The sequence below is a fragment of the Stegostoma tigrinum genome, chromosome 3 (assembly GCF_030684315.1).
Source record: "Stegostoma tigrinum isolate sSteTig4 chromosome 3, sSteTig4.hap1, whole genome shotgun sequence".
Taxonomy (NCBI): Eukaryota; Metazoa; Chordata; class Chondrichthyes; order Orectolobiformes; family Stegostomatidae; genus Stegostoma; species Stegostoma tigrinum.
In genome coordinates this window covers 84,237,071-84,253,682 of record NC_081356.1, presented here as the reverse complement: position 1 = coordinate 84,253,682, position 16,612 = coordinate 84,237,071, and the positions used below count along the sequence as shown (strand labels likewise).

The 16,612-nt window shown below is 39.9% G+C and overlaps 1 protein-coding gene across 7 annotated transcripts in view; it reads left to right on the top strand.

The window, feature by feature from the left end:
* pam (peptidylglycine alpha-amidating monooxygenase) overlaps positions 1–16,612 on the top strand; it is a 212,053-nt gene that overhangs the window by 118,978 nt on the left and 76,463 nt on the right. For all 7 annotated transcript variants that reach the window (XM_048527249.2, XM_048527248.2, XM_048527247.2 and 4 more), the window contains 4 exons: positions 28–119; positions 6,159–6,242; positions 8,857–8,905; positions 11,780–11,847. In XM_048527249.2, the coding sequence (XP_048383206.2) occupies positions 28–119; positions 6,159–6,242; positions 8,857–8,905; positions 11,780–11,847 (293 nt within the window). The remainder of the gene's footprint in view (positions 1–27; positions 120–6,158; positions 6,243–8,856; positions 8,906–11,779; positions 11,848–16,612) is intronic.

Below are 16,612 nucleotides of genomic sequence, written 5' to 3'. Positions count from 1 at the left end.
TCACTCTTTTTCTTTCTCCTTTTCTAGGAAATGTGGCAGCAGTTATGGAACTTGTTTAGATGAAGCGAAAATCATGTATGCCTGGGCCAGAAATGCTCCTCCCACACAATTACCAGCTGGTGTGTCTCTTTGAAACTTATTCCATTTAAATGCAGATGTTTGATATCAATGCCTGTATTATTTGCAATTTACCCTCCATCACCTCAGATGAACTTAAAAATCCATCATAACCAAAGTTCCATGCGAGTTCTTTGGGTGTATTGCCACACAGCAAGCCTCAACATGTGCAATGAAACAAACATGAGATGCAGAGTGAGAAAAATTAAAATAAACTTTGTGTGCTGATGTCCCTTGTTTCATCCTTTTCGTACTGTACCTTGGGCAATTGATTCACAAGAAAAGGACTGATAATTAATATGAATTTGTGAACACTGAAACCTCAAACTATCTCTTCATCCCTTGACCTCTTCTTTGACTGCCACTGAGCTGTCACGCTGTCAAGCATTAATTATTTGGTTGAGCATCAAATACCTCCAAACAAAAAGTATACGTAGAGCTCCTTTGCAGCCTCGCAATGCTCTAAAATGCTTCAAAGCCTAATTAATATGGTCAATTGTAATTAACGTATAATCAAAAACAGCAGCTAATTTCTGCATAACAAGTTCCCATTTCAACAGCATTCAGCTAAGTAACCAGAAGGTATATCTGGCTGTGTTGCTTGATGATGTTGAAAGAGGAATATACTTGACGATCTTTGTCCTTGTAGTATTTAGTACGGTATTGAAATCATTAAACGGAAAAAGATGGCCTGACCATGACTAACCAGGGAAATTAGTAGTAGGGTAGGAAGGGACATGCAAATTTGACCAAAAAAAAATCAGCAGACCTGATGTTTGGGAGCAGTTTTGTGACAATGACAGAATTGGTCACAGTCAACGTGGATTCACAACCAGGCACTTGGGGATTTGAAAACTAGTTGCTTTCCCACTGTTTGTGCGAGCATTTTTTTCCCCACTTAGCTGCTGCTTCAACCATTTGAAATTATGTTAAAAGCTGCTTTTGTCCATCAATTGGCCATTTGTCTTGGATTTCTTCTTTGTGTGAAATAAAGATGTAGATTAAAAATACCATTTTCAAACATTTGTAAATCTTCAAAAAGACAGGTGTAGTTGTCTGGTCACCAGAGTGACGCACTATTTTCTAGGGTTGTTCTGTGCCTGTGAGCTCCCGATGTCTGGTTTATTTGCTGTGAAGAGAAAGGGACAGGCCTATCATAAAATTTAAACAAATAATTTGGGCCACATTTAGCTTTTCATGGGATTTTTTTCTCCGATGCCAAATTCTCTTCCTTCACATTTAACAGGATATTAAAATTGGTGTGGATTGTGGATGTTTGTTTTCAGTCACTACAAACAATTTGATTGTATTCAGACTAAACGAAGCAAGTGTACTTCATTCATCTTTCTTTCTAAACTGAAGTTGAGAAAATCGAAGAGCAAAAGTAGTATTCCTTTGCCAGAAAATTAATAAGTAAGTTGCAAAGAATGTTCTTTAACATAATGTGTAATATTCTACTTGTTTTTGACATCAGCAATCATTTCTACAAACTTTATGATCCAGATAAATTACCTGGCTATTACTTTGGTGACCAATAGCCAGATTGAAGGATTGAACAGAAAATATTTGATGACTGAAGATCTTAAGTTCACTTCCTCCCAAAGCCACCACGCTATAAATGGTCATTCAGTTTGTTCCACATTACTTAAAGCAGTAGCTGAATGAGCTGAAAATATTGAAGGCCATAAGCCTGATGACGTTTGCAACAGTACTGAAGATCTTGACAGTATAATCACAATAGAGATTTTGAAAGAGAAATTTGAATTCCCAGTAGTCTCCCTTCTCCTTGCCTCACTGTGTTGAATTTTATAGTGTCCATCAAAAATTCTTCCAGTTAATCAGTTCAAAACTGACTTTTATCATTCAAGCCCACCTTGATGACTTATCGTTGCTGATCACTATTCCTGTAAAATATCTCTGTAATGTTCAGGTCAGGTCCTTGTTGTGTTCACTGCTTAACTAGGTGGCCTCAGCTCTAATAACACTAAAGAAGCTAATCACCATCCAAGATAATAAAATGTGAGGCTGGATGAACACAGCAGGCCAAGCAGCATCTCAGGAGCACAAAAGCTGATGTTTCGGGCCCAGACCCTTCATCAGATGAAGGGTCTGGGCCCGAAACGTCAGCTTTTGTGCTCCTGAGATGCTGCTTGGCCTGCTGTGTTCATCCAGCCTCACATTTTATTATCTTGGAATTCTCCAGCATCTGCAGTTCCCATTATCTCTCTCAATCACCATCCAAACCCAGTTATTTGATCAGCACATTCATCACCCCGAGTGGAAATTTTGTAATTTTTTATCATTGATCGAGAACCATCAAGATAGGGATTCGAGTGGTTTACTGCAACTTAAAGCAGTAGGAATGGGTCTTTTCATTGTTTCGAGTTCTGAGAATTAAAGTACAGAATTTCTGTGCTCACTGACAATCCCACAGTGATGTTTGGAAGGGATTTTGGACCAACAACAGGATCGGGATTGTTTGTGGCTTAGAGGGGAACTTGCACGCATTGTGGTATTTTCATGCATCTGCAACCCTTGTGCAGCAAACTTTATTTTAACCAGTACCTTATGAATCAACAAGCTTGGTAAACTGGCAAAAATTATACAATCTCAAATACTGCAAAGTTTACTGTATTATCACAATTTCTGCAATGTCTGAGTGGTTAGTGGAGAGTGCGAGTGAGGAAGCTCTCTGCAGGTAAGTTTTATTTAAGGCAAAGTTGCATTGTTATTAAGTGATCTATGATGTAATTAAAGTATAACAATGATATGTATAAACCCAGTATTACATTTCCTTTGCTTACTGTGTGTTTCTACATTGATTACATGGACTTCTTGATCAACCGGAATGTTTAATTAACCAGTGCACTCCTGGTCCCATAGCTGCTGGTTAATGAAGAGTTTACCATACTGTCTTTCTTTAGAAAATTGGTCACCCTGAATTAAAGAATGCACTGTGTCAGTCCAAGTACATAAGTAATGCATATCTTATACATTGCTGCCTCTTTTGCCCATACTGTAATGTCTGCTGCCAATTCTATTCACCCACCAATCTTGCTTCTAGTCTCACAATTCTGTCTGCCTTCATCTCCGTGCGTCTCCCTCTCTCTCCAATTAACCCCCCACCAGATGTATTCCATGACATGTATGACTTATACCCTGAACACGGGGCGCAAGCACTGGGGAGACAGGAGGCAAGCCATTTGCAGCAGAATTCCCAGTTTCTAACTTGGCCTTGTAGCCCTAATACTTCTATGGTTGCTCCAGTTAAATTTCTGGTTAATGATAACCCCCAGGATGATAGTGGGAAGACATTGTTGATAATGCCATTGAACATCAAGGGAGATGCTTATGTTTACACTTATTGGACATGGTCATTGCCTGGCACTTACGTAGAATCAATATTTCTTGCCGCTTGTCAGTACAAGTCTGGCTGTTTCGGGTATCAACAATTATTGTGGATTCATGGATTCACACGTGGCTACAAGAGCAAGTCAGAGACTAGGAACCCTGCAAAGATGTAACTCACCACCTGTGTCCTGAAAGCCTGCCTTCCATCTACAAGGCACAGCAGGAATGTGAAGAAATACTTCTAAATATCTGGATGATTGCAGCTTCAACAACATTCAAGAAGATTGGCACCATCCAGGAGAAAGCAGCCCATTGACTGTCACCCCATCCACCACCTTGAATATTCCATCCTTTCACCATAGACACACAGCAGCACTACATACCATCTATAAGGTACACTGCAGAAAATCACCAAAGATCCTTTGAATCTCACAGCCACAACCATCTCCCAGAATAAGGCGGTAGATATAGGGGAGCACCACCAATTGCAAGTTCACATCCAAGCCACTCACTTTCCTGACTTTGAAATATATCACCATTCCTTCATGTCATTCTGTCAAAATCCTGGAAATCCCTCTATAACAGCAACCTTTGTGCAGCTACACCAAATGGACTGCAGGAGTTGGGGAATGCAGGTCAGCATCGCTTTCTCAGAATTGTGATGAAAGTTCACTGGACTTGAAATGTTAACTCTGTCTTCAGCATCTTTTGTTTTTGGTTCTGATCTCCAGCATCCTTTTTTTTGTTATGTAACCACACTTTTGACCTGGCTGTACAGAAACTGTTTAACAACTAACCACAATTAAACAAAATTTACTATTTCACTTGGGATAGGCCTGCTAAAATAAGATTGGACCTGGGAGAAGAGAATGTAGAATATTGTCAGCATGAAAGCACACTTCACTCAGAAACACTACCATGGTACATCCAGTTCTTCAGCTTTTCACTTTTTTCACTTTTTGAATTGATGGCTTGTAAACATCATATTTACTTGCATTTACCACAGTTATGGCCTTACTTAGAGACCTTTGCTACATACTGCGCGCAACAATCAAAAGCATTAATGTTTCTAATCTGCCAAAATAAATACACTATCTTCCAATGTGAGTACAGACACATTTTCAAAATTTCCTCAACTATTTGTCAACTTCTCTGCCAGTGATGCATTCAGAGAAAGGGAATGCGGCATCTCCTGTCAATTAAAATCCAAAGGCCACATAGCTCTCATTCTGTTGTCTCTGAACAGTTCTTGCTTTTCGCCCCTTTGGGTTCAGATGTTTCATCAACTGAATTAACAGAGGAATCACCTCTTTTGGCAAAAAACTGATCCATTTCTTCTTTGAATCTATTCTAAGACTTACATCAGTGTCCGAGCTAAAATAAAAAGAATTTAACAATATTCACTTTAAAACCCATGCTAAAATGGAAATGTATCCAGACAGGTAGGCCTGTTTAACAATTGTGTGCTTCATCAGTGCATATCCTCAGACCGAATATTTGAGCCTGCACATCTGCAAGCAGGCTGCGTAACAAGTGGATTTCCCAAACCAGAGGTCACAGTCTGACGATTCAGGACAGACCATTTAGGACGGAGCTGAGACATTTCTTCACCCAAAGCGTGTTGAGCTTGTGGAATTCATTACCAGAGGAAGTAGTTGATGCCAAAACATTGAATGTATTCAAGAGGGGGCTAGATATAGCATTGGGGCGAATGGGATCAAAGGTTATGGAGAGAAAGGAAGATTAGGCTTTTGAATTGGGTGATCAACCATGATCATGATGAATGGCAGAGTGGGCTCAAAGGGCTGAATGGCTGCCTCCACCTCCTATCTTCTGTGTTTCTCCGTTTGTGTTTCTATCTTCCTTAGATGAACAGTGTTGAATCTCCGAATCTCCACATGTGCATGGTATTGTAAGTCTGTGTGAAGTGCTGCTGCTTTCTGGGAATCTTACAACACGTATCTGACCTTGCCACACAATGTGAAACAAAGTTCTGCAGCTATTTTCTTGAAATATTTACACTTCAATTAACTCATAGGAGATGTTAATAAACATCTTTGCATATCATCTTTGGACTTGGCTAGGATAGCAGAGTTCCAGACTTCCCTGTTAGAAAGTCCAGATTATTGTATCTGTCACTTCCTTGAATGATGTTACTGCTAGCCATTCATGGGCTATTAATATGATCAGTTTTTTTCTTCGGATGTGAATTTCCAAATGCAGAGGATTCCATTTGGTTTGATATGATTTATTGTCGTAACAGGTAGCTAAATACAATGAAAATTTGGTTTTGCAAGTAGTAAAGCAGATCAAACTCTGCAAGGACATACAGATCATTGGGTGTTTAGACAGAGTGAGGCACACAGGATGTACACAAAAGCAAGATCAACATTAGATTTGAAATTTAGAGAGGTCCATTCAGTAGTCTAATAACAGCAGGGAAGAAGTTGTTCTTAACCTGTTGCTACATGTGTTTAAGCTTCTGTATCTTCTTCCTGCTGCAAGAGTGTATTGCTGGGGTGGGAGGGGGTCTTTGGTGTTAGCAGCCTTTCCGCAGCAACAAGAAGTGTACGTGGCGTCCGTGGAAAAGCATGATTTAGTATATAAATCAGACATGCAAATATACACTCAGATCATTCGTCATTACGCAAAGTAACTAAACTGTATATTTTGTCTTTGTTCATTTTCAGGTGTTGGATTTAGAGTTGGTGGAAACACAGATATCAACTACGTTGTTCTTCAGGTTCATTATGGAGACGTCACTGCATTTAGAGGTATGATGACCACAGGATAGAAGAATAGTTGTAAAGGTTGCATATACAAACTACTGTAATACTGTGCAATTGACACTTTATTAAATCATTGTCTGACCATGCATCTGTATCTCAATACTTCCTTTCATTTATAATAAAAGCTGATGGCAGCTAAAATACTTGATGGGAAATTAATTATTAATTTCCTAAGAGCCAAGGAAATTTGAGCAGAAGTACTGGAATCCATTATTAAGGGGGCCTTAACAAAACATTTAGAAAAGTATCATATGTCTAGAGTAAGTCAACATGATTTTACACACATTAAATCCTGTTTGACCAAGTTCATTGCCCACAGTGTTCAGGGATGTGTAGGTTAGGTGCGTTAGCCAGGGGAAATACTGAGTTACAGGGATAGGGTAGGCGTATGTCTGGATGGGATGCTGTTCAGTGGGTTGGTGGATTGGGACAAATGGCCTGTCCCCACACTGTGGGGATTCTGTGATTCTATGATTCAATATATTTCAGTGGAGTTTTTTGAGGATGTAACTAATAAGTTAAGGGGAATCAACATGTATAGTATACCTGAATTTAAAAAAGACAATCTATAAAATGCCACACAAATGCTTAATGGGCAAGACAAACACCCTTGGAATTGGGGTCTTCACGTTAGCATGGAGAAAGAATTGGTTACGGACAGGAAGCAGTCAGCAGGCATCGATGAGGCATTTTCGGGTTGTTGGGATCTGAATGACAACAGTGCCACAGGAGTCACTGTTGGGGCCTCACCTATTTACAATGTAAATTAGTGACTCAAGATAGGGAGTAATCCTAGCTTTGCTGATCATAGAAAGTTAGGTGGACAGCTTCCCTGTGGGAAGGATCCAGAACGGCTGCAAAAGAGGTATAGACAGATTAAGTGATGGATGGATTATAATGCAGAAAACTGAGATTCATTCCCTTCAATCGTGAGAATAGAAAAGCAGAATACATTTAGTGGTGTGTAGGTTTCTGGTAAACTTCCCAATGAAGCCTCTTTCGATTCAAAAATCATTAGCTCCTTTTTACAACTGATTGACAAGAAAGTATTTGACATCCCTTAGACAGATTTTTATAATGTGATTATTGAAATAAGTGAATTCCTGATGAGTGCACAAATCAGAATCGAGGGATTCTGTGGTGTGCCTGCCTCCAAGTTAAAACGCCCAAGTTCAAGTCTCACCTGCTCTGGAGCTGCATCATAACACATCTGGACAGCTTAACTAGTGTACCAAAGACGTACAGGCATGAACCAGCCACTCTATACCTTCTGTAAACAGGTGAAAGTAACAGAAAAAGAAGAACCAAGGAGGAGCACATCTCGAAAAGCCAGAAGAAGCATATCAGTAAATGCTATGAACCTGGACCTTTGAACAGCCTTCCCAGTCTTTCTTTCCACCCATAACACCTAATTTTTTTTCCTGACTGTGTCTGACTATATGTTAGACTGTAAAAGGGGTAGGGAGAGGGGACAGTGTATAAAGGGGTCAGCGTTTGACCTGGTAGAGTTACATGTTAACAGTTTATAATTATTTATCTGTAGCTAGAATTTTTTTACTCGTAATAAGTAGTCATAAGTAGAGAAACCAGGCCTGTGCTTCCTGGGTCCAAAAGACAGGAAAGTTAGGGAATTTTGCATACTTAAATAAAGTCTTTAACTTTTGCTGGGACTCCGGGAATAGTGGAGCTTGATTTCCAGCATGCTAACCCAGTAAGCTATAACAATTTTAATTGCTATTTCCTGTAAAGCTTCAGGTTTGTATTCACCATTGAATGTGTGTGATATTAAGCAAACTATTTGTTTTGGCTACCCGTAGCACAAAACACAATATGTTAAAAGGACCTTTTATTAGAATGCATATTTACGGCATATTATTTTAACTGAATAATGTTACAACTATGCAATTGTTCTTTGTGGCTTTTCTTGGCTTGGTTACTGCTCCATAACTGCAAAAGCTGAACAAAGAAATGTTTTTTTATTGAGATTTTCCATCTCACTGAGGAGAATTCAGGCTATTCCCTGTCCAACAATCTGCTTTGAAAACTCGGCTTGTATTTAGACAGCTGTGACAAATTTCTTCGTTATAGCCTAAACAATCTACAATATTCTCAAACAATCAATATTAGTCTACATAAAGCAACCCACAACAATCACAAAAAAAAGTCAATTCACCTCACTTCCCAAAGTTAACATTATCATTTAAAAAGTTCAGAGGTTTGGTTCCACAGTTTTTTCAAAATGAATTGGTTTTTCCTTTGGTCGTATCATATACCTGTTTGAATTTCATTGAAATCCATCTGTTAGTTTCTGAGATATATTGTTTACAGACTAACAAAGGGGACATATCACACTTAATAGTAAAGAAAATAATCTACTTTATAATGTACTGTAAACAATATATTGGATAATTTAGAATCTGTCACAGCTCAGTGTGCAGAGGTTATTGATATGTAATGTTTGCTAAAAGAAGGCATGTTTTACTTAAAGGTTTTTTAAAATTGTTTACACAATCAGTGATACCATGTAAACATTGGAATTTTAATCTCCTTTGATTGTAATTTAAATTCTGTTTAAGATATTCATGTCTTTTTCTTTCAGATAATCACAAAGATTGCTCTGGTGTGACATTACAAATGACATTTCGTCAGTAAGCATCCAGATTTAAGTTCTTATAAAACATAAAATATATCTTTGTAGTATCCTGTTTTGAGACCATCAGTAAAATGCAGTATTATCGTACACCTTCTTCCAAGTAACTCCACTTGTTACCCCAGGGTTTTTTAATGAATTCACACTTTTGTAGACCAAGTTCTTAGTATAGGCCAGGTTTTTTCTCTATCATTAATGTGCTGTAATTTAATAATTTCATGCACGGACATGGGATCGGCTTGGGGCAGCACGATGGCTCAGTGTTTAGCACTTCTGCCTCACAGCACCAGGGACCCAGATTTGATTCCAACCTCGGGCGACTGTCTGTGTGGAGTTTGTACGTTCTCCATGTGTCTGGGTGGGTTTCCTCTGGGTGCTCTGGTTTCATCCCACAGTCCAAAGATGTGCAGGCTAGGTGGATTGGCCATGCTGATTGCCCATAGTGCCGAGGGATATTTAGGTTAGATGGGTTAGATATGGGAAATACAGGGGTTGGGGAATGGCTGTGTATGGGATGCTCTTCAGAGGGGTGGTGTGGACTTATAGGGCCAAATGGCCTGTTTCCATACTGTAGGGATTCTATGATACATAATGATAACATCCAAGTAAAACAACATAGAAATTTAGTGCCTGAGTATTTTTGAAACAAAAAATGCAAAATGTCACAATGCAGAAAATATTCACACTAGCACCTGTGATATAGACAACTAAATAGAAAAATAAAAACAATGTGTTACGTTGGGAGATTTAGAAAAATGTGACTAAGTTTAACTGATTGAATTTGAGAAAACTTCTAAAAGACAAGAAAGAAGTGCTAAAATAGAAGACTTGAGAGTGAGAATTCTGGTAAATAACACTAAGTTTGCTGAAGGCTATACAAGTGGTAAAATAAACGGGAGAAAGTTATACAGAGGGCAGGAGTTAAAGAAGAGTGAATGAAGGAAGTAGTGAGCAAAATGCTAGTTTCCACAATAAAAGATTTGATAGCAAAACATCTGCAAAACTATAACAGATGGGCCTGAGTTACTATGGATGTACAAAAGAGAACTCATGCTTGGCAGATCTGCTGTAATGTTTTGAGAATGTAACCAGTTGAGTTGATAAGAGGAATTGCTGAATGTGGTTTGCTTGGATGTTCAGAGGGCTTTCAGTCACTTAAGAGATTAGCATGTAAAATTAAAATATTGCATTAGGTGTGGTGTACCTTGGATTGAGAACTGGTCAACATGAAACAAAGAGTTGAAAGAAATGGGTATATTTTCCAAATGGCAGGCAGTGAATAATGGGGTAGGACTCCAGCTAGTCACAATAATTATTAATGATTTAGAGGGGTATTCCCAGGTTTGCAAACAACACAAAGCTGGGTGGGAGGCTGAGCAGTGAGGAGGTTGTAGAGATGCTTCAATATGATGTGGACACATTGTGAGTGGACAGGTGCATGACAGATGAAGTAAAATGTGGAAAAAAAATGCGAGGCCATTCCTGTGGTAACAAAAATAGGAAAGAGGATTATTATCTGAATGGCAATAGATTGGGAAAGAGCGAGGTGCAATGAAACATGTGTCCTAGTACACCAGGCACTGAAAGTAGACATGTTGGTTTCAGAGTTTGAGGATTTAGGTAAAGGAGCAGGAATGTCTTGCTGCAGTGGTACAGGGCCTTGGTGAGACCACACCTGGACTATTGTTGTGCAGTTTTGGTCTCCTTTTCTGAGGAAGTATGTTCTGGCCATGGAGGGAGTGTAACAAAGGTTTACCAGACTCATTCCTGGGATCGGGGGGACTAACATATATAGATAGACTGGATCTGTTAGGACCATGTTAACTGGAGCTTACAATAACAAGGGGGTGATCTCATAGAAACCTATGAAATTCTAAAAAGACTAGAGAAGGTATAGACACAGGAACAAATTCCCAATGAGAAGGGAATCCAGATCCAGGAAACACAGTTTAAAGATGTGGGGTGGGCCATTTCATACTGAGCTAGAACCTTTTCTTGAATCTTTTCTGCATTCTGTCATAACTGCACAGTTTCCCAAAACTCTGTCACCAAAATCTGGCCAGAATAATCCAGTTGAACCCAAAGCAGCATTTGTGCAAGTTAGGATTAGCCCTCTGGTCTTTTTAACTCTGTGCCCTATTATCTGGATGCTCTGTGCTTTATAAGCCACACTTCCCACTCGTGCTGAGAGTTCTAATGATTCATGCAAACACAAATCCAGGTCTCCTTGTTTGTGCACCTCTTTTAATATTGTATTCTTTGTTTCATATTGTCTACCCAAGCACCTGTTATCAAAATTAATCACTTCACATTTCTCTACATTAAATTTCATTAGTCACTCATCCAACCATTTCATCAACCTATGCCTGTAGTTTTTTGTTCTACACTGTCTTCGCCGTTCATAATGATTCCAGGTTTCATGTCCTGCACAAATTTTTGGGAGTGTGCCCTGTAGAACACATTTTAAGTCAGTTGTACATACCAACCCCTGAGGAAGTCCATGACAAGTCTTCCTACAATTTAACAAACATCCATTGCACACTAGTTCCTGTTTCTTCTGCCAATTTTGTACTTATCTTCTACTTTACCTTTAATTCCATATATTAAATTTGGAAAATATTCTGAATTTTTGGTAACTGTTACTGATTTTGTAGGTGGAATACAAAGTACCAGACTGTAGAAATAGTATTAAATGTTTTGTTTTTTATTTATTTTGAATGTTGCAAGTTTGTCAGTGAAACTGAATCTAAAATAATTGTCATTTTCAATGCCTGTTATAGTTCGAAATTCATTGGGGCGATCTATGAACAAAATGTTTTAGGATAATCACTCAATTTACAAGGTAATATTAACAAACTTTGTTTTCCTGCAGACAGCCTTTGATTGCTGGCATTTATCTCCTCATGTCTCAAGACACTGTCATACCACCAGGAGAAAAGGGTGAGCTTCGACTGTCACTTACATTTTTTGATTAAGTTATTTTATTGTTTTTACTTATGGTGATGGGAATGTGAGGGGGAAGTGATGGCCTTGTGGTATTATCACTGGGCTGTTAATCCAGAGACCCAGATAATAGCGAGTTTTAAGAAGATTTGTAGCTCAGGTTGAGGTTCTGGATGTAAGTTTGCTCACTGAGCTGGAAGGTTCATTTTCAGATGTTTCATCACCATTCTAGGTAACATCATCAGTGAGCCTCCGGTGAAGTGCTGGTGTTATGTCCCACTTTCTATTTATCTGTTTAGGTTTCCTTGGGTTGGTGATGTGACTACCTGCGTTGGTGATGTAATTTCCTGTTCTTTTTCTCAGAGGGTGGTAGATGGGCTCCATATCTATGTGTTTGTTGATGGAGTTCCGGTTGGAATGCCATGCTTCTAGGAATTCTCGTGCGTGTCTCTGTTTGGCTTGTCCTAGGATGGATGTGTTGACCCAATCAAAGTGGTGTCCTTTCTCATCTGTTTGTAAGGATACGAGTGATAGTGGATCATGTCGTTTTGTGGCTAGTTGATGTTCATGTATCCTGGTGGAAGGCTTTCTGCCTGTTTGTCCAATGTAGTGTTTGTCACAGTTCTTGCAAGGTATTTTGTAAATGACGTTCGTTTTGCTTGTTGTCTGTATAGGGTCTTTTAAGTTCTTTAGCTGCTGTTTTAGTGTGTTGGTGGGTTGTGGGCTACCCTGATGCCAAGAGGTCTGAGTAGTCTGGCAGTCATTTCCGAGATGTCTTTGATGCAGGAGAGAGTGGTTATGGTTTCTGGGCACGTTTTGTCTGTTTGTTTGGGTTTGTTGCTGAGAAATCGGCGGACTGTGTTCATTGGGTACCCATTCTTTTTGAATACGCTGTATAGGTGATTTTCTTCTGCTCTTTGTAGTTCCTCTGTGCTTGTTCAACGAGCCACCACACACTGCAGCACAGAGGAACTACAAAGAGCAGAAGAAAATCACCTATACAGCGTATTCAAAAAGAACGGGTACCCAATGAACACAGTCCGCCGATTCCTCAGCAACAAACCCAAACAAACAGGCAAAACGTGCCCAGAAACCATAACCACTCTCCCCTGCATCAAAGACATCTCGGAAATGACTGCCAGACTACTCAGACCTCTTGACATCATGATAGCCCACAAACCCACCAACACACTAAAACAGCAGCTAATGAACTTAAAAGACCCTGTACAGACAACAGGCAAAACGAACGTCATTTACAAAATACCTTGCAAGAACTGTGACAAACACTACATTGGACAAACAGGCAGAAAGCCTTCCACCAGGATACATGAACATCAACTAGCCACAAAACGACATGACCCACTATCACTCGTATCCTTACAAACAGTTGAGGAAGGACTCCACTTTGATTGGGACAACACATCCATCCTAGGACAAGCCAAACAGAGACACGCATGAGAATTCCCAGAAGCATGGCATTCCAACCGGAACTCCATCAACAAACACATTGATTTGGAGCCCATCTACCATCCTCTGAGAAAAAGAACAGGAAATGACATCACCAACTCAGATAATGACATCACCAACCCAAGGAAACCTAAACAGATAAATAGAAAGTGGGACATAACACCAGCACTTCACCGGAGGCTCACTGATGATGTTACCTAGAATGGTGATGAAACATCTGAAAATGAACCTTCCAGCTCAGCGAGCAAACTTGCATCCATACCCAGATAATGTTGTGGTGGAGACCCGGGTTCGAATCCCACCATGGCAGATGGTGGAATTTGAACTCAATAAATATCTGGAGTTAAGAGTAACAGTGACCGTGATTCCATTGTCAATTGTTGGAAAAACCTATCTGGTTCACTAATGTCCTTTAGCAAGGAAACTCCCATCCTTGCCTGCCCTGGCCTGGCCTGACCTGCCCTACATGTAATTCCAGACCCACGGGAATTTGGTTGACTCTGAATTAGGGGTGGGCAATAAATGCTGCCTAGGCAGTGACACCCATATCCCGTGAATGAATAAAGGGACAAAAAAAACCTTGGTATCAATTAAATAGGTTAGAAGAGTTGGTATTGTTGTTACGTGTTATAAAACCGATTGACAGCTAGATGCACGGAGTAGGGTTCCAAGAACATCAGAAGTTAATGAATGAAACATGTTTTGATGACGATTAAGGGAAGAATGATGTCCGCAAAACCAAAAGAACTCTGTGCCCTTCATGAATTGTGTTATTGGACTTTGTATCTACATCAACAGATAATTAAGGCCTTAGTTAATATTATCACATCAACACATTACCTCCCTCTTACCGTTTTGAAGTGTCTACCGTGATTAAACTTTCATGCCCAAAATGAGGAACTGTTTGTCTCCTTTCCACTTCCGCCACCTTCTGCTTCTCTTTTTTTTTTCCTCTTCAGTTGGTTACCATACAGGTGACAGTATGGGTTGACTTCATAATGAGTGTGATTGTGCAGTATAAAAAATGAATTTTGATGCTGTCTGCTGATTATAGCAAGGCTGCTTAGAATCCTGTACCAGTCACAATTGTTTTGAATAGTGATGTTGGTTTAAAGGGTTGAATGGCATGCTCCTGCATCTAAATCTTTCTCCCTTATTCAAATATACATATTGCCTACATGAGTCAAGAGGGTGGATGCAGGAATATTGTTTGCCCAGTCTAGGGGCTTTAGAACAAGTGGACAATGTCGCGCATTTTTAACTTGTTCAGTGGATGCTAGCGCTGCATTTATTGCCAATCCTAATTGCCCTGGGAAAGTTGGAATTAAAAGATTCTTTTGTGAAACACTTTAGACTTCGGGGTGTACAAGCTCCCACAATGCTGTTAAGGATGGAGTTCCAGGATTTTGACCAGCAACAGTGAAGGAATGGCAACATAGTTTCAAGTCAGGACAGTGTATGGAAGCTGCAAGTGATGGTATTCCCAAATTGACCCTGATGTTCTATGGACTAGAGATTGCACATTTGAAAAATGCTGTTGAAGGAGCCTTGGTGAGTTAGTACAGTGCATCTTGTAGATAGTACATGTTGTTGCTACTCTGTTTAGTCATGAATGCATTGAATATTCAATATGAAGGATGGGGTGCCTTTCAAATTAGCCACTTTTTCCTGGGAGACGTCAAACTTCTTGAGTGTTGTTGCAGATTCATACATTGGAGAGTATTCTGTCATATGCCCAACTTGTGCCTTGTAGAAAGGGGAAAAGCACTGGGTGGATCAGGAAGTGAGTTACTTGCAGCAGAAAGACAGCTTCTGACCCGCTCTTGTAGCCACAGCTGATCCAGTTGAGTTTCTAGTTAACAGTAACCCCCAGGATGTTGATAGTGGAGGATTCAGTGATGATACTTAAATATCAAGGGGTAATAGTCAGGTTCCTTCTTGTTGGAGGTGGTTTTTGTGTGGTGCGAATTTTATTTGCCACTTATAAGCCCATGCCAGAATGTGGTCCAGGTCTTGCTGCATATTGACATGGGCTGTTTTAATATCTGAAAAGTTGTGAATGACCTTGTGTAATTATCGGTGAACATCCCCATCTCTGACCTAATTTTTAAAGGAAGGTCGTTTTTAAAGCCTCTGAAGATTGTTGGGCGGAAGACCACTCACCTGAGGAATTTTATTTGTGATGCCGTGGAGGGGTAGTGATTGACCTCTGACAATCGTATCCCTCAGTACCAAGTATGACTCCAACCAGTGGAGTTTTCCCCTGATTCCCAATGACTCCAGTTTTGATAGAGCCCCTTGATGACATCCCATCAAATGCTACCTTGATCTCAAGTGCAGAGTAAGTCCTGGAATAAGGAGCAGGCCATGTAGGGCTCATGTAGAAATGAGGGTGATAATTCTTCACCGAGGGTGATAAACTAATGGTAAGAAGGTGAAGACTGAGAAACTATCATTATCACTAAGGAGGCAGTGCTGGGCAAGCTAATGGGGCTAAAGGTAGACAAGTCTCCTGGCCCTGATGAAATGCATCCCAGGGTACTAAAAGACGTGATGGGGGAAATAGCAAATGCACTAGTAATTATTTACCAAAATTCACTGGACTCGGGGGTGATTCCCGCAGATTGGAAAACAGCCAATGTGATGACACAGTTTAAAAAAGGAAGTAGACAAAAAACAGGTAACTATAGGCCAGTTAGCTTAACTTTGGTAGTGGGGAAAATGCTTGAATCGATCATTAAGGAAGAAATAGCAAGACATCTGGATATAAATTGTCCCATTGGGAACACCCAGCATGGGTTCATGTTTAACTAATTTGGTGGAATTCTTTGAGTATATTACTTGCATGGTGGGCAATGGGGAAACTGTGGATGTGGTGCATCTGGATTTCCAGAAGGCATTTGACAAGGTGCCACATCAAAGGCTGCTATGTAAGATAAATTTGCATGGCATTACAAGTAATGTGTTGGCTTGGATAGAGGATTGCTTGACCAGTAGAAAGCAAAGAGTCGGGGTAAATGTGTGTTTTTCTGGTTGGCGGTCAGTGGCTAGTGGTGTGCCTCAGGGATCAGTGTTGGGACCTCAATTGTTTACAATTTACATAGATGATTTGAAGTTGGGGACTAAGTGTGGTGTGTCAAAATTTGCAGATGACACTAAGATGAGTGGTAGAGCAAAGTGTGCAGATGACACAAAGTCTGCAGAGAGATATAGATAGATAGTCTAAGTGAGCGGGCAAATGTCTGACAGATGGACTACAATGTTGATAAGTGTGAGGTCATCCATTTTGGTAGGA